Source organism: Geotrypetes seraphini, chromosome 17 (assembly GCF_902459505.1).
Source record: "Geotrypetes seraphini chromosome 17, aGeoSer1.1, whole genome shotgun sequence".
NCBI lineage: Eukaryota > Metazoa > Chordata > Amphibia > Gymnophiona > Dermophiidae > Geotrypetes > Geotrypetes seraphini.
The window spans coordinates 2,487,914-2,513,982 of record NC_047100.1 but is presented as its reverse complement, the minus strand read 5'-3'; the positions used below and the strand labels follow the sequence as shown (position 1 = coordinate 2,513,982).

Here is a 26,069-nt window from a genome sequence, read left to right as displayed (position 1 = left end):
TGACAGATCTCAAAGTACGGGAAGGTGAAGTTTTCCATAGAAAAAGAAAACCAAGGACACAAAGTCAGAGGATCAAACATTGAGAGAGTGATGGGGTCATCGGCCAATTCTGGCATCTATCTTCATAACATGGTGCTTTTTAGTCTTGAACAAGGTCTATTTCCAAATGTGTGGAAATAGTCTGATATTTGATCATATTTAAAAAGAAGCAAACCTCTAATTGCTGCCCTATTTGAACCCTCGGTTGACTGGAAAGGTAGCTGCCACACAACTTGCTGGATATCTAGAATCCACTAACACACTTCATCTGAGGCAAAGTGGCTTTTCCCTCATTTATTCATTCCATTTTCGATACCATTCTCCCCAGGGAGCTCGTAACGGTTTACATGAATTGTATTCAGGTACTCAAGCATTTTTCCCTGTCTGTCCCAGTTGCTGTACTAAACATTTCATATTGGCTTTAAAAATTATGTTAGAATGGGGCTCCTGCCCGGTACACTGCCGTACCACTAGGGATTCAAAAAGGTACATGGGGGGAGGTGGGAGGAAGGTTAAACATTGGCAAAGTTGGCCAGGAGAGGAGATGGGAGAGATCCCTCCTGTCTTGGCCAATCCCACCAGGCCATATGGCAGACCCGAAAGAGGCCTGAAACAAATCTGGGAGGGAGGCAGATGGGCTATGACCCAAATATAAGCCAAGACCCCCATTTATGGGCCTTTTTTTAACCCCAAAATCTCAGTTTATATTCGAGTATGTATGGTAGTCGATAGTAATGGGCCTTTGGATGTCTTTTAAAGTTTATTAAGGATTGTTCTTTCCGCTCTAATGGTAAACTGTTCCATAAAACTGGATCCAAATAAAATAATGTTCTATTCCAAGTTGATGCCAAATGAGCCTTAAAAATATGGGGTAAAGCTACTCTATTGTTGTCCAATGATCTTAATAATCAACAAGGAACATAATATTACATCAACGCTTATTGGAAACCAATAAAATTTTAAATATAAAGGAATTCCATGATCCCTAATACGTAAATTACCTAGTAGCTGAATAGCTGCATTCTGTAAAGTTTTTAAACATTTTAATTGTCCTGCTGTTATTCCTGCATAATCTAAATGACCATAATCCTGTTTTGATAAAACAAAAGCGTGTATTAAAGTATGTAAATAATCCTCATTCAAAAAATTCTGAGTAGCTCTAATTAGCCTCAATGCTCCAAATCCTCTCCCAGTCTCTAGAGAAACTGGGCTTCTTCTCCCTCAAACAGAGGAGATTGAGAGGGGACATGATCAAAACATTCAAGGTACTGAAGGGAATAGACTTATTAGATAAGGACAGGTTGTTCACCCTCTCCAAGGTAGGGAGAACGAGAGGGCACTCTCTAAAGTTGAAAGGGGATAGATTCCATACGAACATAAGGAAGTTCTTCTTCAACCAGAGAGTGGTAGAAAACTGGAACGCTCTTCCGGAAGCTGTTATAGGGGAAACACCCTCCAGGGATTCAAGACAAAGTTAGACAAGTTCCTGCTGAACCAGAACGTACGCGGGTAGGGCTAGTCTCAGTTAGGGTGCTGGTCTTTAACCAGAGGGCCACCGTGTGAGCGGACTGCTGGGCATGATGGACCACTGGTCTGACCCAGCAGTGGCAATTCTTATGTTCGTATACAAAAATTATTCCCAAATATCTAAAACTGCTTACCAATCTTACATGGTGTTGATCCAATAGCCTGTCCAACCACGGTGACTCTCTATCACCTGTAATTAATATTCTTGAAACTATTTTGTAAAGGATCCAAATCCAATGTAAGGGGAGAAAGTCTATCAACATTTAGAATATCATCAGCTTCTTGAATTTGTCTAGCCAAGTGACAAACATAAATTGTATCATTCAAAAAACTATTTAAAACTAACTTATTTGTAAAAGGAATTCCTGCTTTGATGTATTTTTCCTAGGATCTTTTTATTTGCTGAATTTATTTTTTTTTACTGAGTTCATATTTTAGTATGTTTTTAGTTGAATTTGTACATATTTTATGTACGTTCATTTGTAATCCACCTAGTTGATAGACAGAATAGAAATTTTTTAAATAAATAAACAAAATTGGTGATAATGCTGAGCCTTGCGATACCTCACATTCTAACATTTTCTCCTGAGACATAGAGCCACCATTGGCTTTCCTAAATGTACGGTCCTTAAGAAAAGATGAGAACCATTGGTCATTTGCTGCTTTTATGAAGGATTGTAAGATCTGGGGATACAAGACATTCTTAATTGGATCTTCTTTTTCCTTGAAAACAGATGTTTTGTTCTTTGGATGGTGCTTGTACCTTCTCTTATGCTGTCCCTTCGGATTCATCCTGGCCCCAGCTCTTTAATATTTTTCTGACACTTTTGTTTAGTGTTCAGTCTTTGAGATTTTCACCTTTTCTCTACACATTCAGTTAATTCCTTTGAACTTGTATGGTTTCCTTGTGATGTCTTAAGTGTCATCGTTGAGGATACGTTGAAATCCTCAGCTCAATGTGTGGCAGCGTCTAAGTGGCAAAAGTAAAGACCCACACACACTCCCCCAGTGTTCACTGACCCCCTCACACCCTCACAAAGATCAGAATAAAAAAGTACATACCTTTCTCCAGAACATCAGCACCTGGTATAGGAAAGCCTAGTAGAGCCTTAGGTAGCCTGGGGGGGTGGGCTAGTGAGCCATAGAGAGGAGGACCCAGGCCCGTAAGCCACTCTAACCACTACATTTATGGTGGAACATATGAGGCCATCAAAAGAACCCAAAACCCTACTCTAATGCCATATAGATACCACCTGCAACCATAAGGGTTATTGGGGTTGTAGACGGGTGCGTATAGTAGGTTTTGGGGGGTCTCACCATAACCTATAAGGGAGTTCTGCTGAGATGTTTATCTGGCACCCTTTATGTGAAGTTCACAGCAGTGCCCTCTAAGGTGCCCCAGTGCTCTGTTGCCATGTCTGGGTGGCCAGTCCATCACAATGCTGGCCCCTCCCATGTCCAAATTGTCTTGTTCTGGGCGTTTGGGACTTGGACAGAATCACACTGTTCCATTGCCTTGTGATCATCAGACCCTATCACCCAAGATCCCTCTCCTGATCAGTATAAATTAACCATTCTCCCTCCTCTGGATTTCTGCTCCCTAAATGCATCATAGGAAGGGCCTGGATGTGCTAAAAACCAGTTGGGTTTAATGGGAGTGCCCTCAAGTGACTTCTCACACTGTATCTGATTTGACTTTAACAAAAAGTGACATTTATGTCAAGCCTTATTGATATCTTCAGATAAATAAGAAAGAAATTAAGCTTCCTGTTCATGAGTCTCCATATATGTTTTAGAGATGCATTAGCAGTGAGGTAGCTCTGACTGCCCTTCAGAGGCTGGACGACTGCTTTTGTGCTGTGTATAATCCATTTGTTTCAGAGAATAGAGATTGCCTATAATTGTTGAGACATGTTGGGATCAGATTTTTCTGTAATTAAAAGCATATTTCCCTCATGGTTAAGTTTGTTTCCACTCTTTATTATCGCTCTTTTTTTTTTTTGTCTCTCCCGGCTCTCTTATTGACCAAATTTGAAGAGACAAGTAAAAAAAAATTACAAATTGTTAAAGTGGAACTTCTGTAGCTGGTTAGACACAAAAATTGAATTAGGTCAAAATATTTGGCTAACTATGGTCAAGTGTCTACATATTTTACAAAACCAGTAAATGATAGTAATGAAGAATGATGCCTTTCAAACATTTTCTGCTATTTGATATGAAAAAGAAGACATGAAAAACAGTGCTTCACTTGGGGTTATAGGTAGGTATAAATGATTAAAACATAAAATAAATAAAAATGTGGAGGGGCATAATTGAAAGGAACGTCTAAGTCCGTTTTAATCTAAGTCGCAAGTCGTCCAAAGTAAAAAACAGCCTAGGACACATTTTCGAAAAATACGTCCAAAGTTTTTTTTTGTTACGAAAAGTATACATCCTGCTGATCTGATCGTCCAAGTCGCTAAATCGTCCATCTTTATACCACATTTTCGTCCAACTTTTCGTCCAAGTCAAAAATGCCTAGAACAAGCCCTGTTGGACTTTGGAAGGATCTGCAAAGTGATGGACTGAACACCCAGACTTGGCACCTAAATAGGGAGGTACCTTACAGGGCACTGCTGTGAACTTCACAAAAAGGGTGCCATGGCTTCTCCTCACTACAGCTGCCTTATAGGTCACGGTGAACCCCCTAAACCACCTCCAGAATCCCCTAGACCCACTTATCTACCACCCTAATAGCCCTTATGGCTGCAGGAGCCACTTATATGCCAGTACAAAAGGGGTTATGGGGGAGTACACATGTTTCAGTATCAATGCAGTGATTACAGGCCCCCCCCCCCCCCCCAGTAAACAGACCGAAAAGGTGTTCCACTGCCCATGGACAGGGGCACTGGAACATCCTTTTGGTTAGAGAAGCCTAACAAGCCAATCTGTCTAGACTCATCTCTGAGCTCTGATGCTGTTTTGGGGCATAATATTCGTAGGGCTATGGTCCTGTGTCTCACCCCCCCCCCCTCCACCCCTCCATTCTTTAGCCTGTCATAGTGGAAGAGTGCAGTAAGCAACCCCTTCTCCTTTCTACTACTCCAGAATAAATTAATGTTGATACACTGTTCCTTGCGACCTTTCCTTTGGTGTCCTGAATCCACCCTGTCTAAATGATAGACATGGATACCTTCTGCCCTCCCTATCGAAACAAAAACCTCCGTTCAAATTCACAATATTTCAGGAAGGGTCCAGACAGCTCACTTACAAACCCTAATCAAATGAAGAAACAACAGGAAAAGGGATTGAATCAGAAGGTCGGTGCATTGTTACTTCTTTCTTACAGCCTTCCTGAACTTGAAACAAGAAGCAGCTAACAACAGTGAGAGCACAAGACAATACAAAATGCAACCAAGAAGCATGTCTAGAAAACGTGAGCATCCAAAGCCTTTTCATGTTTCAGTCATTACATTTAGTCCTTACATAGGTCGAGCCCAGTAGCAAGACTCTCCATTGTGGTACCCAAAATATAAAAATGACACACCGTCAATCAACCATGAACACAATTTGAAAACTCTCCTTTGGCGCCCTCCCCCCTCCATGCCCAAAATTCTCCGACAAAAATAACAAACACTTCCCAGATTCACAATGCTCTTTCAAGAAATAAAGAAAGTGGTTTTACAAAACCTTTCCTGTGTAAAACGGCTTCTTTAAAATTACCTCCCACTTAAAAGTGTGCATGGCATAATTAGATGGACGTGTATATGTGAACTTACAGACGGGTGTGTTTGGAGAGGAGCCGCTATCTACGTTTATATTTTATAAAACACGCACACACTTTGACCCCCTTTTATCAAACTGCATTAGGGATTTTTATCGCAGGCCGTGACAGTAAAAGTGCCAACACGACCTACAATAAAAACAAGTTTATTAAAAATTTGATAGTCAGACTTCAAGGCGATTATACATAGTTAAAAATAACAGGGGAAACAGAAATAAATATAAATCAAAACATACAACAGATAAACATGAAACACATAGTTGAAACAATGACTGTCTGGTACAAAAAGAGAAGGGGACAACTGTGGAAAAACATAAGGTAGGGAAAACTGGCCATGAGAGAAGCTCTAAAATATATGTACAACATCCTTAAAAGGCATCTTTGAACAGGTTAGATTTGAAGGTGTTTAAGGCTGTAACCTCTCTTAAGTGATTGGCAGCTGAGTTCCAGAGCGTAGGGGCAGATACGGAAAAAATATTAGTTTGCATGCAACTTGATAAAAGGGGTCCTTTAGGAGGTAGCTTGGGGTGGGTTCTCTGTAGCCCACCGCCAAATTTTTTGCAGCCCCTGAAACCATGGGAAGTATCAGAATCAGAGTGGTGGTGATTTTAAATATTGTAGTTCACAAATATTTTCAGAAGAGCCGCTCTAAGTATGGGAAGCTCTGTGCATTTCTGGTTCTTGGCATTATGTAATGTTGCAACCCACTAGTGATAGTAAAGACATTCATGTGGCCCTCTTGGCACCCCAGACTTACCCCCCACCCAGAAAAATTATAAAATAATTTTAGCTTGTCATAAGACACTTGCCACCGTGAGCAGCTGAAGAGACAAGATGTACAGTTCTCTCACCACTGCTTTCAAAACCCTGGCCATTACTGTGAGTGATTGCTGGCCTCTATATGGGAAACGTATTTAATAAAAGAGCAAGTTTCAAGTCATTTTGATTCATTTCCGTAGCTTCATTTGGACAAAGGCATTCCATGTCATTTCCATGGGCCCCCACTCAGGCCAGCTCCATGCAGCACCTAAATATTAGGGGCACTGAGACTGGCCTCCAGCCTTTTCCATGTAAAGGGCCGCAAAGTGGACACAAGAAAGCTCCGGGGGCAGGACTGGGTATAACAAGGATCCCATGGACCTTGTGGATCTCTACCGCAAGTCCTTAAAAATTGGCTTACCTCCGAGGGGTGAGCGGGATTCGTGATGTCCGTGGGAGTTAAAACAACCCCACGCCACAGCCGCTTTCACTCCACAGGATCTGTGGGGCGCCCAGGTAGAAGGCATTTGGGGCACAACAAACGGGAGAGCTAGGATGAGACAGCAGGAAATTCAGGCAGTTTTCAGCACCAGCAAACCCAACCACAAAGAGAAAGAAACTAGCAAGGACAGAAGTTAAAATGCAGACCTTTGGTACAAAAAGCCCACTGGTTGCCTGTTCTACATAGGATTACATATAAAATTGCCCTCTTGACCTTTAAAACTATATAAACTAATGCCCCGGCAGACTCCTGATCCCCTATGACCCTCCCAGAACCTTAAGATCAACTTCACAGCATTCCCTTAATGTCCCATCCCTAAAAATTGGCACTCGTCATACCCTCATTTTTTCAGTCACCGCCCCTTTAATTTGGAACTCTCTCCCTCTATACCTTAGAGATGAACGAAACTTGGCGAAATTCAAAAGCAGCCTAAAATGCTTGCTTTTTAAAGATGCCTATAACTGACTTTTATACATGTATCTACTCCAGCAATTTTTAACTTTTTCCCTTTTCCTGTTGTATTTTCCTTTTATGTATTCTTTCTATAAAATTGTAGTTCTTCCCTCTTTTCCCATTGTTTTCAAGTCATAAGTATGCTTAATAATTAGTTCATGTTTGTCCAATAATTTAAAAACATTCGTCTCCCAGCTATTTTTAAATTCTTTGTATAACGCTTTGTACCTGTGGATAAGCGTTTAATCAAAAGTTAAATAAACTATGAAAAATAAATAAACCCCAAAGAACTAAAAGCTCACGGTCTTAAAAAGAAAGCGGCCATGGTGTGGGGACCCCAGGGATCCTCTTTTTTTGACTTCCTTGGACCTTACAGATCTCGCTCATTCTGCGGATCCTCATTGTAACTCTTACGGACTTCATGAATCCTGCTGGAGGGGAATAAGAAGAGGATGCATGAGGTGAGTCTGTGGGAGTAAAACAAGGATCCCTGCTTTCTTTTTAGATCCTAATTTTACCCAGTCCTTCTGGGGGCCACCAAAAGATTTTCGTGTACAAATGTAGCTTTTCAAGCCTTCCACCATCCAAGTGCAAGCGATGACGATTCACATGGCACAGCCGCTACATCAGTCCAAAGACCTTCTCCTTACTTTTCAAACCTATCAAGCCAATATTAAAATGGGAGGTACATGTTCACCAGCAACCAGTAAGCCTGTAATTCCGCCTTGCTTAGATTTCTGGGGCTGAGCTGGCGCGGGGAGGTTTTTCCACTACTACAGTTAAAGAAAAGGCCCCCAGAAGCTCCACTGGGTCACGTATGACTGCATGGTCACATTGATGTGCACAAATGCGCCAGCCAGCATTTGCACGCGTAGAGCTTCGTGGGGCCTTTTCTCTACCACAGTAGTGGTGGGGATTGCTAAATCTGAGGGCTGCAAAAATGGACTACAGGGGCCACACATTGGAGCTCACCATGCTAGTATATTGCTCTTTGTGGCACAGAGCGCCTCCCTGAGGAGCCCAGTTGAAGCTGCCCTTTTGTGTGGCTAGGGAGGTCGAGACTGACAGCTGTAATATCGAGGCAGTGTTGGGAAAGGTGTATAGTATTAGGTAACATCTTATGGTTTATGGTTTATTATAATTTACTCTTTTCAAAAATGCTAGGACTAGGGGGCATGCGATGAAGCTACTAAGTAGCAGATTTAAAACAAACCAGCAAAAATATTTCTTCACACAATGTGTAATTAAACTCAGGAATTCATTGCTGGAGAATATGGTGAAATCAGTTAGTATAGCAGAGTTTAAGAAAAGGTTTGGATAATTTTCTATGGTAAAATCCACTGCTTATTCCTAGGATAAGAAACATAAAATCTGTTTTACTCTTTGGTATCTTGCCAGGTATTTGTGACCTGGGTTGGCCACTGTTGGAAACAGGATACTGGGCTTGATGGACCTTTGCTCTGTCCCAGAAGGGCAACTCTTATGTTCTTATGTGAGCCACATATAGGACAATCGAGCCATTGTGATATCACTGATGAGGTTGGCTCTTAGGTACTGGTGGAATGAGGCATTATGACATCACAATCTCAGCTGTGGAATGTTGCTATTCTTTGGGTTTCTGCCTCCTACTTGGGACCTGGCTTGGCCACTGTTTGGTCTTTCCCAATATGGCAGCTCTTATGTTCTTACTGTCTTTCCTGAGAAGATAAAGCAGTGAAGAATAGACAATGAAATCTAAATCTGACATGAAAGAATTACAATTGTCAAAGGAAAGGAAAGAGATTGAGCTGAGAAAAATAATGATAGCAGTAATTTATTACTTTTAACAGTAACCTGCACATAATAAGTCACTAGTTTCACTAAGAAACAGGAATATACTAACAGCGGTACCTGGAGTGACCCGCTTCTGTTAACACGATACCCCCTCCTCCTGTCCAACCTCTTCCCAATCCCAATAAGACCAAGACATCTTAAGTGGTAAAACCTGGCCGCAGCCCTGTTTATTGAATAATAACATATTCTTAATACAATTAACACAATTAAAGGTACATAATTTAACAGCCACAATTAAAACATTAACAAAAAAACCCTTAACAATGGTATCACCATTGTTACCAGATCCCGAGCTACCACCAGAAGTAATTGGCCCCCGACCCCGCCATCCAAGCTAGGGTCTGAGGGGTGGCATGTCCCACACATGCCCCATTATCCAGGGTCAACCGACCCACCAGGCACGGCGCCCAGCCGGCCCACCGCTCATCCCTTGATGAGCCCCAGTAGCCAGTAGCTCGGGATACCGCAACCCTTACCGATACTACCCCCATAAACTAATGGGCGGGCGGGTGGGAAAGCAGTCTCGGAGGACCAAACCTTTTAGGTCCTCCGAGCACGCCTCCCTTTATCCCTTCCCACTCACAATCCCCCACGGCTGCGACGCCCTGCTAAAGGGGAAGCCGTGATCCCACGGCAACGGACCGCCCCCCCCCTCCGCCCCCCCCCCCTCCTAGCCCCGGCTAGCAAGTTCCCGACGAGCGACTCAGCGGGCCACCCAGTCCCGCGTTAGGGTCGCCCGTCGAGACCAGCTCTCGGGCTTGCTTAATCTACTAGTCTAAGTAGGTCACTTATAAACATAATCTATTGTCAGTAAAATCTGGAAGCAAAGACAGCACAGTCCAGCCTCTTGATATGTTCCTAAATTAGTTAAACTATACAGGGAAAACAATACAGGGATGCTTGAAAATGCCTCATAAGAAGAGCCATAAGTATATGTTCTGTCATTTTGTTCTTTATACTAATCTCTACCATTTTGTCTCAATGCACAGGTGGAAAAAACTCTTCTTCCCACAGCAGAGCTCACAATGTGCAAAGAGCCTGGAAGAAGGAGCTTTGCAAAGTCTTGCTGCCACGTGAGATGCCACCCGACAATCCAAAGTCCATTCTGGGGACATGTTTGCTCCTTCCCCCAAATGGAGTGAGACTTTTCTGTAGGCAAAGAGAGTCGGTGGAACAGAAGAGACTCTATTCTGACTCCGCGTGCCTGCAATACTTTTCTTGGCAAGTTTTTCAAGAATTACAGGGTTGACTTCTGGACCTCAGACAACCCAGTCACTGGGGGGGTCTTTTGAATTGTTTGGTGGGAGAGTGGAAACCTTCGACATGGTTCAAATTCATGCATTTTGAACTTTGTGCTCCCACTTTCTTATCCTAAGCTCTGGAAATAGTTGGATTGTACCAATCCCGGCTCTGCAGCATAAGCAAAAAAGGCTGAAATGCTAGAGGTGGCTGTTAGCGGAGGATCTGCTCTGCTCTCTTTTTTCTTCTTTTGACGGGCCAAATGATCGCCTTTGGCTTTAGGGAAGTACCTCCTCGTACTTAATCACATTCACATGACACAGCTAAGCCGAGGGAGGGGCGAGCAGTAGCACTTTGCAAACGGCACAGAAAGTGCCCAGCGAGGAGAAAGGGGCACAGGAAGAACTGAAGGTCCATTTGAAACAAAGGAACGCGGGGTTTTTTGTTTGTTTTTTTCTTCCCCTGCTGGCGTCATTCGGAGCTGAGGCAGGAAACCGAACTTCCTCAGCTTGATCCGGGTGCAAAGCATCCATCAGAACCTCATGCACTTCCCACACTTGCTCTCCCTGCTGAGGAGGAGTCCACATGGGTCCTTTGGAGCAAAGTAACCTGCGGCTCCTGGGGGTCCTCTTGCTGATCGCCCTTTTGCCCCCGGGCCACGGGCTGGAGGTCCAGCAGAACTTCGCCTCTCCTCACTTGACCAACAACTTTGCGCTCGATGCTGTGGAGAAGAAGGTCTACCTGGCGGCGGTCAACAGGATCTTCCAACTGCACAGCAACCTGAGCAAGGAGCTGGAGGAGGAGACGGGGCCGGTGCTGGACAACCCTCTGTGCCATGCCCCCCAACTGCCGCAGGCCTCCTGCGAGCACCCCAAGACCTTGACCAACAACTACAACAAGATCCTGCAGCTGGACCCGGTCCAGAGGGTGCTGGTGGTCTGTGGCTCCATCTTCCAGGGCTTCTGCCAGCTCCGCCGGACGGGCAACATCTCGGCGGCGGCCGTGGACTTCCCCCCGCACAGCTCGGGCCAGGTGACCGTCTTCCCCAGCATGCTGAACGTGGCGGCCAATAGCCCCAACGCCTCCACGGTGGGGCTGGTGCTGAGGGGCCCTGGCGGGGACACACGCCTGCTGGTGGGGGCCACCTACACGGGCTTCGGCAGCCCCTTCTTCCCCAGGAACGTGAGCATCGAGGACCACCGCTTCGAGAACACGCCCGAGATAGCCATCCGGTCCCTCAACCTGCACGATCTCTCCAAACTCTTCACCTTTGACATCAACCCTTCGGACGACAACATCTTCAAGATCAAGCAAGGGGCGAAAGGCAAGAACAAGTTGAGCTTCGTGCGGGCTTTCCCGCACTCCACCTACGTCTACCTGGCCATGAACAGCGACTCGGCCCTGGGCGACAAGGACAGCCAGGCCACTAGCCTCCTGGGGCGCATCTGCCAGGAGCGCAGCCCCCCGGCCGAGCCCAAGAAGCTCACCGAGTCCTACGTGCAACTGGGGCTGCGCTGCGGGGACGGGCCGGAGCCCCACCAGCGGCTGCTCTCCGTCTTCCCCAGCCCGCGGCTCCTCTTCGGGCTCTTCGAGAAGAGCGCTCGCCAGGCGGCTCTCTGCGCCTTCCCCTTCGGGGAGATCGAGGAGCGGATCCGCCGGGCTCGCAGCCGCTGCTTCGCCGAGCCCAGCTCCGGGAAGGTGACCGTGCTGGACAGTGTGGTCCAGGGCACCGGCCCCGCCTGCGAGCAGAAGAAGATCACGGTAGGTGGCAGGAAAGAGGAGCATGGGAGGGATTGGGGTGCTGGAAGAGCTCTGTGGAAGGGGGGCTCGTTACTGGAATAAGAGGGAGGGAGGATATTGGGCAAGAACCAAACACTGAAAAAGATGGAAGAAAGGCTGAGAGACTACCCCATACCCCAAAGAAGTAGTTAAGTTACTACTATAACTAGATTTGGCCAAATTTCACCTCTAGGGTCTTTGGGGGAACGTCCAAACCAACCAGGACCAAATGGGGACAAGAAAAGCTTCTTTGGGGGAAGGGGTAAAACATGGACCTCACAGATCTAAAACTGCACATCCTTAAAAATCTGAGGTCTGCGCCAGTTTTAGTCTCAGCATCAGTTAGGATCTGCCAGAGCTAAATTGTCATAGAGGTCTGTCAGAGACTACAAGTGGCACTGACCTCAGATTTTTAAGGACATGCGGTTTTAGATCCGTGAGGTCCGCGTTTTACCCCTTCCCGCTTCTTTGTAACATAAGAAAGTGGATAAGGCCATGGTGTATTCAACCAAAAGTTAAATGATTCCATGCTATCTACTTTATTGGCATAAGAGTGATTATAACAGTGAGATGACATTCTATGATACAGAGAACTCTGGTGCTGATCCGTATTGTCTCTGTTCAAATTACATCTCTGGTCTGGAAGTAAATTATCCCTGGCTAAACCCTCCTTTTAAGTCAGCTGAGCTCCCACGTATGTTAACATGACATGAAGCCAAGCATGGAGCGGTTCAAAAAACCTCCTTCTTCCCACGTTCTCTGTCCCCTGTGAACTAAGAATGACTCACAGGCTTTGGGCAGAGAGCGAGTGAGGGACCTCCATCCTTCTCATTCCCACATCCTCTTCCACGGGATGGAGTAGGACAGGGCACCCCCTTCAAAATCTCATCTGCTCCTCAGGAAGTTCAGAAATCTAAGCGCAGAACAGCAGCTTTGGTTTGACAAGAGGCAAAAAAAACTTGTGATCTTTACACGTGTTTCCTGTGGCTTCACTGTTGAAGACACTCCCTTATCAGATACTTTGGAAATAACATTTCTGAATGTAGTTTCTGCTCTTTCAGGAGGAAAGATGAAGCTTTCTCTGTTTGCAAATGTTGCCCCTGATTTTTCAAATAATGTCTCAAACCTATCCTAGGGGAACCCCAGCCAGTCAGGTGTTCAGGTTATCCAAAATTAGATTTATTTGTTTGTTTCCAAGATTTATTACCCACCTGCCACCTAGGTGGTTTACAATAAAAACATCCATAATCGCATAAAACCAGACATATACAATCTTCAGTACATTTAAAAAAAAACAACAACAAACCACGACAACAGAAGTCATAGCCACTAAACCTCTCTGTACCACACCCCGCCCTAACTAATTTCTTAAAAATCAAGCCATTAACGAGGAAAGGTTAAAGTATCTAGGGGTCTTCAGCTTGGAGAATAGATGGCTCAGGGGTGATATTGAGTGGAGTGGAAAGGGTAGATGTGAATTACTTGTTCACTCTTTCCAAAAATACTAGGACTAGGGGGCATGTGATGAAGTTCCTAAGTAGTAGATTTAAAACAGACAGGAGAAAATATTTCTTCACACAACGTGTAATTAAACTATGGAATTTGTTGCCAGAGAATGTGGTGAAATCAGTTAGCTTAGCAGGGTTTAAAAAAGGCTTGGATAATTTCCTAAAAGAGAAGTCCATAGGCCATTGTTGAGATGGCTTATTCATAGGAAAAGCAGCATAAAATCAGTTTTATTACATGGGATCTAGTTGGCCACTGTTGGGCTACTGGGCTTGATGAATCTTTGGTCTCTCTCAGTATAGCAGTTCTTATGTTCTTATTGCAATTGTCCAGGTAAATACTGCCTCCTTGGTATGCAAATCTATCTCATGCATATTCATTGTGGATATCCTGAAAACCGGATGTTCCTGATGGTGCTGGTGCTTCTTGAAGACAACTTGTGCACAGCTGGTGGAGAGAGGAAGTTATGGAAACACAGAAACCTAATGGTAAATAAAGGCCAAATGGCCCATCCAGTCTGCCCATCCGGAGTAACCATTATCTCTTTCTCTAGCCGAGAGATCCCACGTGCCTACCCCAGGCTTTCTTGAATTCAGACGCTGTCTCTGTCTCCACGCATCTACCACCCTTTCTATAAAAAAGTATTTCCTTAGATTATTCCTCAGCCTATCACCTCAACGTCATCCTTTGCCCTCTCTTACTGGATAAGGGTTGCTTTCAGTGCACTATCTTTCTTTCTGCCTTTACGTGCTTGGAGACTCACAAATAACTGACAAGGCAGCATGGTATACAGTATATATAGTGTTTCCTCACTTCCACCCTGGAACCTCTTCCCACTCCCTGTGACAGCCCTGCTTGTACTTTCTAATGAAAAAGATGAAAGAGATTGGGACTTTGTGCTTATACAACTACACTCAAAAGCGGTTTACGTACAGGTACTTCAAGCATTTTTCCTTTCTGTCCCAGTGGGAAATAAGTCCAGACAATTTTCAAAGCAATCTAAGTGGGCAGGAGAGGCTTCTGCCTGCTTAATTAAAATACAAAAAAATAAAGTCTCAAAAGACAGTAGAAATCCAGGTCTGGATTGCACTGGTACAGTTGTGCTGGGTTAGATCATGGCAGTTCATTTTAAAGTGAATGGGCACCTGCTTTGCTTAATGACAGAGAACAACAAATCCACGGGTCCGGACGGAATCCATCCAAGGGTTCTGAAGGAATTAAAGGAGGAGATAGCGGAACTACTGCAGCAAATTTGCAATCTATCCCTGAAAACAGGCGTGATCCCGGAGGACTGGAAGATAGCCAACATTACGCCCATCTTTAAAAAGGGATCAAGAGGTGACCCGGGAAACTACAGACCAGTGAGTCTGACCTCGGTTCCGGGGAAAATGGCAAAAGCACTAATAAAAGAAAACATCAATGAACATTTTGAAAGAAATTAACTTCTGATAACCAGCCAACATGGTTTCTGCAGGGGGAGATCGTGCCTAACAAACTTATTGCACTTCTTCGAAGGAATTAACAAACAGATGAACAAAGGAGACCCCTTAGACATCATATATCTAGATTTCCAAAAAGCCTTTGACAAGGTGCCCCATGAACGCCTACTCTGGAAACTGAAGAACCATGGGATGGAAGGAGACGTACATAGATGGATCAGAAACTGGTTGGCGGATAGGAAACAGAGGGTAGGAGTGAAGGGCCACTACTCAGACTGGAAGAGGGTCACGAGTGGGGTCCCGCAGAGCTCGGTGCTTGGGGCACTGCTATTTAATATATTCATAAATTATCTAGAAACAGGGATGAAGTGCAAAATAATAAAATTTGCAGATGACACCAAACTATTTAGTGGAGCTCAGACTAAAGAGGATTGTGAAGAATTGCAAAGGGACTTGAACAAACTAGGGGAATGGGCGACGAGATGGCAGATGAAGTTCAACATTGAGAAATGTAAAGTATTACATGTGGGAAACAGAAATCCGAGGTACAACTATACAATGGGAGGGATGTTATTGAATGAGAGTACCCAAGAAAGGGAGTTGGGGGTAATGGTGGACATGACAATGAAGCCAATGGCACAGTGCGCAGAGGCCGCTAAAAAGGCAAACAGAATGCTAGGCATAATCAAGAAGGGTATTACAACCAGAACGAAAGAAGTTATCCTGCCATTGTATCAGGCGATGGTGCGTCCGCATCTGGAGTACTGCGTCCAATATTGATCGCCGTACCTTAAGAAGGACATGGCGTTACTCAAGAGGGTTCAGAGGAGAGTGACACGTCTGATAAAGGGGATGGAAAACCTTTCATACGCTGAGAGATTGGAGAAACTGGGTCTCTTTTCCTTGGAGAAGAGGAGACTTAGAGGGGATATGATAGAGACTTATAAGAACATGAAGGGCATAGAGAGAGTAGAGAAGGAAAGGTTCTTCAAACTGTCAAATAATAAAAGAACAAGAGGGCATTCAGAAAAGTTGAAAGGGGACAGATTCAAAACGAATGCTAGGAAGTTTTTCTTTACCCAATGTGTGGTGGACACCTGAAATGCATAATAGGGCAGAGTACGGTATTGGGGTTCAAGAAAGGATTGGACAATTTCCTGCTGGAAAAGGGGATAAAGGGGTATAGATAGAGGATTACTGCACAGGTCCTGGACCTGTTGGGCCCTCTGCGGGAGCGGACTGCTGGGCACGATGGACCTCAGGTCTGACCCAGCGGAGGCATTGCTTATGTTCTTATGTCAGTGTCACGAGTGACACAAAGTCTGAGAAAAACATCCTGCAGGCAACAGGCTGTAGCTCACTGCCAGTCATCCTCTGGATCTTCCCTCAGGAAAAGACACGCTCAATTCATTGGGAGTTTGCGTTCTCAGAAAAGCTGGTCATTGTCTGCAGTGAACTTGGTGCACCAAATAGAATTTCATCTGTGAGAATAAAATTACATTTCCCCTTGGATTCTTACAAAATTGCACCAGCCTACACCAAATGATCAGTGTGAAAAGACTCACTCAACCAATTCACAAGTTAGTTGATAGAGCAAGGTTTCCTTTAATAGGAAAATCAGACAGAAGCCAGAGGAACTCTGGTGGCCTCTTTTGCTCATTTGAAATGGATTCGTCTAATGAAAATAAGAGACAGTTCATTCATTTTCATCTGCAGTCGGACTGTCTGTCTGGAGTCTGCACCATTCTCAGAACAGTTTAGCAGCTTCTCTGCATAACTAACAGTGTCAGTCTCTTAATCTGTTTTGTAGACAAAAGGGCTGGAGTTCTGAAGCTTCTTTGTACGGAAGAATCCGCCTCTGAGACACTGAAATGTCCTATGACGGGAGCATAGCTGAGTATTCATTAGGAGCCAGTTCTGATTCCTGCTATTATGGTTGTGTTACAGTAAATGGGCCCAAGTTGCATAAACACTTCAGTGTGTAATTCAGCCGAATTTGTAACCTAGTCTGAAGCCCGGCATTCCCCTGGGAATCCTGGCAGAACATTTCCTCGCTTTAGAAAGGCTGCCCGACCATCTACTCCGATTCTTAAAGAGACAGCCTCTGGAGTTTGAAGCTGCCATAACCCCAAGGCATCTAATGCAACTGTCTAAAGCCCCCACATTCCTCATCGTCACCCAGCTTCCATGTATTGAGAGTCCACGGCATCCACCCAGATGAACAGAGGAGCGCTTTATAAGCTTCTTATGGACCTTTTATGTTTCTAGTTTGAATCAAACTCTTTTAAGAGTTAGGATCCATTAGGGGTTTTTGTTTTGTTTTGTTTAGACCAAATGCATTTAATATTTTGCATTGTTTTCTTGGGGGGGGGGGGATTCTATTGTTATTTTCTGTGACCAAAAATTCTTTGGAATCTACAAGTTTTGAATACTTCAAATGATTGAAACTGGGGTCCCAGAGTGCATTCACTTCTTTGGGGTCTGTCCCAACTAGCTTCTTCCTGGAGATAGTTCTTTTCATTTTTGTACCACTGGTTATCCACACAAGAGTCCAATCTAATATAACTAATTATTTCTATAGTGCTACCAGATACACGCAGCGCTGTACAAAGTCACAAAGAAGACAGTCCCTGCTCCGAAGAGCTTACAATCTAAACATACAAGATAGACAAACAGGATATCATGGATACAGTTAAGCGGAACGGTTAATCAGCTGGCTGGGTTGGAGGGCAGAGGGGAGAACAAGACAATCAAGGCATTGTGACATCACTGATGAGGTTGGCTCTTATAGGTGGAATGAGGCATTATGACATCACAATCTCAGCTCTGCTTCCCAAAGACTGAAACTCTTCACACTACTACTACTAGTAATTATTTCTATAGCACTACCAGATGCACACATCGCTGTACACAGTCACAAAGAAGAGAGTCCCTGAGCGAAAGAGCTTACAATCTAAACAGACAAGAGAGAACAAACAGGATGTCATGGCCATTTCTGCTGAACAGCCAACACGTAACCAGCAAGGTTAGGGATGGAAAGGGGCAGACACAGGGTGAAATATGGACCTAGCCAGTTAGCGTAAACAGCTAGGAAAGCACAGAAAAAAAAAGCATCCCTAACTTTATGCACAAACTTTAACCAGGCAGCTGTCTGATTATTGGTGAGTTCCTGATTAAACTCACCTAGGGTCTGGCAGACCCCCACCCGTTGCAATTCATCCTTGCAATCTGGTTTACAGTTTAATATTTACGTTCATAACCATTGGCAGCAATGGCTGGTATCTGTCCTTGCATGAACATTTTCAAATGAGACAGAGAGCGATGTCATGGTTATAGGTGAACTTAGGCACAAACAGATAACAGTGACTGAGGTTCGCGCAGAGTCCAAACCAGCGATGGAATTGGAAATAAGGACCAAAGAGAGAAAACAGGTTACTCTGAATCAAGAGACTGGCAAAAACGGACAGTTCAGTGTTGTAACCACAAGGCCATTTCTCCACCTTGAGACAAGCAGAAAGTGTAGCTAAACAGTTCATGTTTTAGAAAGAGAGATTTCTGCTCAGCAAAAGTGTTAGATTGTTCTTCTGGCAAGGGTTGAACAGGTTTCCCTTTCTCTGATCATGTAAGCCTAGCAAAACACTTCTGGGAGAGTAAAATCGATCACTGTCATATAAAAAAGAAGGCTTGAACTGCAAATTCTCTCCGAAAAAGATATAAAGTGAAGGTTGGAGACTGGGAGTCAGGTCTTGAGACTCTTGAAGCTCTGTGATGATGTCATCAAATGTCCCTAAAGGGACACTTCTTTTTATATATATATATCTAGAACAGACTCAAAAGATGTGCATTTTTGGTATCTGAAAGAAGGCACATGTCCACCTGCTTTCTGACTATGCTGAGTTTTTAATACTTTTCCTTGCAGGCACCCTGCTGCTATCACTTTAATGCCTTACATCTTTGATTTATATGTCACCCTTCTCTAAATATGATTGGGACGAGTTACAATATATCATGAAGATACAGGAAGGAAAATGTAACAAAATAACCCCTAGATACAATAACATAAGGATACAAAGTGAGCAAAAAAAGAACCTGTAAATAGAATAGCTGAGAAATGCAAGGATACAAAGACAGCCATATTTAAGTACAATACCATAACTAAAAAAAAAAAAAAAAGGCAGGCCGACCCCCCCTCCCCCTTTCCTTCTTCCTCTTCAAGGACATCTAAGAATAAACTAGCATTTTCACTAAGCCCACTCTCCACAAAATACATCCAAACCCTCCTACTCTCTCCCAATTGATCCCAAAGGAGAATGTAGAGAATGCACAAAATTCCTGAAGCGCCATCTCCGTAATAGAAAATTTTCCTCACTCTGGCTCCAGTAGTGAAAATGTATTTAAGTGCAGTTCACTGAGAGATAAAGAGACTGATAATACTGTTAGTTACCACAGATGGTGTCTATTGAGATTTTACCTGGAGGGATAGAAACCACCAGGCGCTCAGAGAAGACACTTGACAGATTCAACACAACAGGTCAGGCCTGGCTAGCCGCATCCTGCAGTAATCAGCCACCACCACTTCTGTAAGGATATCATTGTGAGTCACTGAGGTCATTAACACTGGAAGGGCACTGGAAAGGCATTGGAGTCACCAGCAGCAGCACTATGAGGACACTGGAACCACCAGTACGATCACTATAAAGGCACTGGAGCCACCACCAGCACTGTAAGGACTGGGACCACCAGTATTGGTACTGGAAGAGCACTGGGACCTGCACCACCAGCCCATGCTTGCCCTGGGATCAGTAGCATGGAGTTTTGCTACTATTTGGGCTTCTGCCACCAGTTACTTGTGACCTGGGTTGGCCACTGTGGAAGCAGGATCCTTTGCTCTGACCCAGTTTGGCTAGTCTTATGTTCACATTACATGTACTGGAACTACAAACACAGCACTTTAAGGGCACTGGAATGGTGTAGTAAGTAGGGCAGACCGTCCATCTTTGCGGGGGTACTGGCGCCTCTTCTCCTCTCTGCCTCTGAATGCCTCTATAAATGTTCACCAGCTTGCATCATCCTCAGCTCCCTTCTGATGTCACTTCCTGGTTGCAGGACTAGCACGTGACATCAGAAGGGAGCCAATGGTGGCACGAGCAGTAGGTGGAAGATTCTGCTCATGCAGGTTAACATTTCAAGGGGTGTACAGGGGGCGGGGGTGGGGGTCAGGGGTGCACAATGTGGTAGGGTTAGTGTAAAGGGGTGCATGGTGCAGCGATGCTGGACGCCACTGCCCCGGGTACCAACTTCCCTTGCTACGCCACTGACTGAAGTCACCAGCATTGTAAGAGCCCTGGATCCACCAGTACTGGTGCTGGAAGGTCACTGGGAAGAGTAGCAGTAATACCAGCACATTAAATGAAAGAGCTCAGCAACCCAGTCCAACGTCTAGATGGCAGAAATGAAGAGCGATTATGGGAAATATTTCTGACTGTAGTCAGCATGAGATGTTTCGCTATGGTGGGCCTTCACACCTGGAAGGCTGCTTCCTTTCTATACATACCTGATGGATCCCATTGATGACAACATCTGAGCAGAGGACTAGCCTTCTGGTTAGTGCAGCTGATGGAGATCCTGGGGACCTGGGTTCAGTCCCCACGGCAGCTCCAAGTGACCCTGGGCACGTTGCTTAACTCTGCATTGCCCAAGGCACAGAAACTTAGATTCTCATCCCATTCCTGCGTATGGTGTGTACAGTGAAGCATAAGCCTTGTAGTGCTACAGGAATGATTAGCAGTGGAGTGTTCAAAGGTCTCTTTGTGTAACTTTTATTCACACGCTCATAGATGTGATACGAGATGAGACCGTAGACGACGCATAAGACACTTACATCACCTGCAGCTATACTCACTTGGGCCCGGATTCTCTAAACGGCGCCAGCTGCATGTCACTCACAATTTGGCGTCTAGCGAGACCAGGGCTTTAAAGACCTACATTTCAGGTGTCTAAGTTTTTGGAGAATCACGCTCTGCTCATAAAAACTCCCACTTAGGTGTTAGCGCCTTGCAACAGTCGCCTACCTTTTATAGAATCGGGTAGGCGCCTGTCAGCCAATTAATATTTTTTTCCAATTATTGACTCTATTAAGGAGATTTGGCTAATTAACTTAGGTGCCCTTAGAGAATTCGGCCCTTGGTGACATGAAAGGCCCTTGGTGACTTGTCCTGCTGACATGAAAGGGATGAGAGAAGTCTTGAAATCTCCATATGATACTGTAACCCTGGCAATGTAATTGCGGCATTTCTTGCTGTTTTATTAGATACATTTGGCTGTGAAATGCAGAGTTATGATCCTCCCAAATGATTTAACCCTTTTTACAAAACCATGAAAGTGTTTTTTTTAGCACAGGCCGGCGTGATGAATGCTCTGCACTGCTCCCGACACTCATAGAGGTCCTATGAGCGTCGGGAGCAGCACAGAGCATTCAGTGTAATAGCCTGTGCTAAAACCCGCTGCCACAGTTTTGTAAAAGGGGGGGTTAGTTATGTTCACTATGTAGAAATTGTAGAGAAATGGTTTGTAAATTCAGAGAAAATATATAAATACACACAAAGTCGTGAAATATCACAGAGACTTTTGGAAGAGTATGCCCCGGCACATGAGAAAACACAAATGTCATTCATGTCTTCTCTTCTCATTTTGCTAATGACATGATCTAATCTGATCTTTTATTTATGAATTACACTATACCTCCATAGGTTCAAGGCGATATACAAGTTAGAAAGCACAAACAAACAAAAGTTGATCCACAGTCACCATTAGTTGGGTTTTAGACATTATACTATGTGGATTAAATGACTCTATTTCAGATAAAAAGCCTGCGTCTTGAACATCTCCTCCGCAGTTCTCTTGTTTTTGATTTATAAGTTAGAGCAGGGGAAATTTATAACTGAAGGTTGTGTATCAGATTTACAGTAAACTCATTCAACATAAGTAGAGAGGAATAGCAAGAAACCCATTACAATTTGATTTGATATTGGGCCCTGCTGGAATGGAGCTGATAATTTTCTGGTAGATGAGCAGGATTACTGTCATCGGTTACAAACTGATCGGCACTAGAGATGAGACTTGGATCCATAGTCGTCGGAGTTGTCCTGTAGGCCAGTGTTTTTCAACCGCTGTTCCGCGGCACACTAGTGTGCCGCGAGATGTTGCCTGGTGTGCCGTACGGTCAGGGCCGCCATCAGGGCAGTACCACCAGTCTAGGGAGAGGGGCGGTTCGCCCCACGTGGACAGGAGAGAGCTGGACGGGGGACCCGCGGAGTTCAATACATTTCGAGCCGCGAGGCTCGTCTTCTGTTCCTGCCTGCCCTGCAGCTAACATATAGCCGATCGCAAGCGTTCCCCGATGTCAGCGTTGACGTCGGAGGGAGGGCTTAAGCAAAGCCTGCCCTCCGACGTCAGCGCTGACGTCGGAGAATACTTCCGTTCGGCTATTTGTGCGCGGCAGGGCAGGCAGGAAGCAGAAGACGAGCCTCGCGGCTTGAGCTTCTTTTTGCTGAGAAAGTTGCAAAGATGGGCTGGGAGGCAAACACGGAACACAAAAGGGGGGAGGGAGTGCGTTTTGGACACAAGGCATGAACTTGGGAGGGAAAGAGATGCTGAGGTGGGGGAGGGAATGGGTTTTTGGACACAGAAGAAATGGACTTGGGAGAGAGGAAGGGAGGGAAAGAGATGCTGAGGTGGGGGAGGGAATGAGTGTTTGGGCACAGAAGGCATGGACTTTGGAGAGAGGAAGGGAGGGAAAGAGATGGTTGTGTACACGGGGAATAGAAGAAAGGAGAATTTTTGGTCATAGGGAGGGAGTGAGGTACAGATAGTGGCATACCAGGGTGGGGAGGGCGGTCTGCCCCACCCCGGGTTTACATCCCAAGGGGGTGCACAGCTGGTCACCCTCCAGTGTTGTCCCTAGGCCGGCAAACTGCGGCTCTTTAGCCACTTGAGTGCCACCGCCGCCATCGGGAACAAGCCGGCGCCAAGTTCTCCCTGCTTTTCCCTGTGGGGCCGGCCAACTCTCGCCACTCGCGTCAATTCTGACGTCGGAGAGGACGTTCTGGGCCAGCCAATCGCTGCCTGGCTGGCCTAGAACGTCCTCTCCGACGTTAGAATTGACGACGGGTGGCGAGAGTTGGTCGGCCCCGCGGGGAAGAGAAGCAGGGAGAACTTGGCGACGGCCTGTTCCCGATGGCGGCGGTGGCACTCAAGTGAATTACTTTATATGGTCAAATATATTTTATTGAGCAAGCAAAACACAACATAGTAACACAAAGTACAGAAACAGCTCAAAATTTTTGTTTTTTGAAACAGTCCCCAAAAGAACCCCCCCCCCCCCCAAACCCCCCTCCCCACCATACCCACCCCTGGGTCCTCCTTCGAACACAAATTAACAAAGAATGGAATAACAAACTATACAAAAAAGGCATAAAAGGGAAGTACAGACAAAGCATCAATTAAGTATCCGGCTACGAGCCAGAGGGGTCAAAGTATTCCAGAAAGGTTCCCAAGTGGTCTGGAAAAGACGACCATGTCGAGAAGCCAAGTCAGACACATCTCGTCGCTCCCACATCAAAAGAGCGATCATGCGGCTCCTCCAAAGGGAATAGTCCGGTGCCTCAGCTTCAAGCCATTTCAGCAGGATGCATTTCAAGGCAATCAGGATAGACCACTTGAGGAAAGCGGCAACTCCCTTGAAACGTGGAAAGTAGTGAGGAACAGTCCCAAATAAAAGCAAAGGAGAACTGCGAACAGTAACATGCCAAATAGACTCCACAAAAGCAAATACAGCAGTCCAAAACAGTTGTATCTGAGGACAAGACCAGAACATGTGGCCTAAGCTGGCTTCCGGAGCCTGACATCGAAGACAGGCTGCATGGGGACGGAAGTGAGCCAAATAAGCCCTTTTAGGAGAAATATATAAACGAAAAATCAATTTAAAATGTTGCTCCCAAAAGGTAGTGTATTTACGAAAAGCAGGCAGTCGCCGGACAGCCTGAAGAAGGACATCAGAAGGCAAATCAACAGCAAGATCACCGGACCAAGCATCTCGCAGCTTAGAATGGTCAAACAAAGGGCATTCATCCTTCAAGTGGCGGTGATGAAACTTGAGAGGGACCGATTGTTGAGAACCAAGGGTAAAGGCCGTGGACAAAGTCTCATGACAAGCGGCCTTCAAGGAGCTAGAAGGTAAGGAAGAGATATAATGATGGATTTGCATGTAAGCAAAATAGTCAATAGCAGGGAGATCAAATTCAGCTCGCAACTGAGCAAAAGATTTAATGGCGCCTTCATCATTAACCAAGTGAAATAGATAATGAATGCCCTTTGTTTCCCACCGAGCAAAGCTCGGCCCATCAATCCCAGGTAAGAAAGAACCATTGAAACGAATAGGAAGGAAGGGAGAGACAGAAGGAGAAAGAGAATGAAATTTACAGACCCAACGCCAAACCTTCCTTAAGGGTCGATGTAAAACTTTCATAGAAAGAGATTCAGGTTCTGAAGAAGGGACAGAATGAAGATATGCACTAAAATGAGTAGAAGAAAAGCAGGAAAGCTCCAGAGCTGAGTTAGTGAATGCCGAAGTACCCCTTAAAAGATCATTAATATGCCTCATTCCACAACCAACTGTCAAATAGCGGAGATTCAGTAATCCCAAGCCACCCCTATACCAGGGAGTGGCCGCCCGCTTATAAAGCAAGCGAGGCCTCTTCCCTGCCCAAAGAAATTTTTGGACCAGTCGTTCCAAGCGGCGCTCGTCCCGAAACGTCAAATAAAGGGGAAGAACCTGGAAAACATAAAGCCAACAGGGGACCAGTAGCATGTTGTACAGGTGTACTCGACCCAAAAGCGAGAAAGGAAGAGACTCCCAAAGGCGCAACCTATTCTGTAACGTCTGAAACAACGGGGCTACATTCAACCGGTACAAACTAGACAAGTCGAGTGGAATAGTAACCCCCAAGTACCGCAAAGAAGAATCTGCCCACCGAAGAGGGAATACACCCCGCCACGAAGTACGTAAATCTAGTGGAAAAGGTAAGGCCAAGGATTTATCTAAGTTAAGAGACAGCCCTGAATAAAACCCAAATTCAGAGATGAGATCCAGAGCCGCCGGGAGTGAATCTTCAGGTCGGGTAAGAATGAGAAACATATCGTCTGCGTACGCCAGGGTCTTAAGTTCGAAGTCACCGACCGAGAGACCTCGTACCTCCGCAAACCCCCGAATAGTGCATAACAACGGTTCCAAGGAAAGAAGAAACAAAAGAGGGGAAAGAGGGCAGCCCTGTCTGGTGCCACGAAGAATAGGGAAGGAGTCAGTACGAGTCCCATTAACAAGCAATGATGCCAAGGGATTAGAATATAGGGAACGCACCGCGTCTAGAAAAAATCCCCCGAGCCCCACATACTCCAAGGTACGAAATAAGAAGGACCAGTGAATACTATCAAACGCCTTAGAAGCATCCAAGCTAACAAATAAGGTCGGAATCCGGAAAGATTGACACTGGGCAAGAGCAAGAAGTACCTTGCGGACATTATGTACAGACTGTCGGCCCCGAACAAAGCCTACTTGATCCTCATGGATAAGCTGAGGTAAATGAGGAGCAAGACGATCAGCCAACATACGAGCAAAAAGTTTAAGGTCCACATTGATCAATGAAATGGGACGATAAGATTCCGGCAAATCAGCAGTCTTACCAGGCTTCAAGAGTAAGGTAATAAGGGCCTCGTTTGCAAAACGTGGAAAAGAACCACGGGCCGAAGCAGCATCAAAATATGCCAATAAAGGTCCATAAAGTGTCGGAGAAAGAAGCCGATAGAAATCACCCGAGAACCCATCCGGACCCGGAGCCCGGTCAGCGCGGAGCGATTTAATAGCAGACTCCAATTCAACCGCCCTAAACGGACTATTAAGAGAGGCAATCGCATCCGCTGACAAACGAGGCAACCCAGAAGAGTGAAGGTAGTCCGATATCATATCCAAAGAAGCGTCTTCCGGAGCTTCATATAACCGACTAAAGAAATCAAATAAGACCCCAGAGATCTCAGAAGTCCGAGACACCACACCTCCGCCCTGGGTACGCAGAGATAAAATCGGCTTCCTGCCAGTCGTAGCGTTAACCAAACGAGCCATAAGACGGCCGGGTTTATTACCGTAGCGAAGGAAACGATGATGATAAAAGGCTTT

General features: G+C 45.2%; 1 protein-coding gene across 2 annotated transcripts in view; it reads left to right on the top strand.

The window, feature by feature from the left end:
- The first annotated feature begins 10,469 nt into the window (after positions 1 to 10,469).
- The window catches only part of PLXND1 (plexin D1), a 102,519-nt gene continuing 86,919 nt past the window's right edge, over positions 10,470 to 26,069 (top strand). The window contains exon 1 of one of the 2 annotated variants that reach the window (XM_033926041.1): positions 10,470 to 11,876. In XM_033926041.1, the coding sequence (XP_033781932.1) occupies positions 10,701 to 11,876 (1,176 nt within the window). In that variant the 5' untranslated portion in view covers positions 10,470 to 10,700. Of the gene's footprint in view, positions 11,877 to 13,865; positions 13,889 to 26,069 lie in introns of those variants that run through there. The other variant, XM_033926043.1, reaches the window with a different exon arrangement.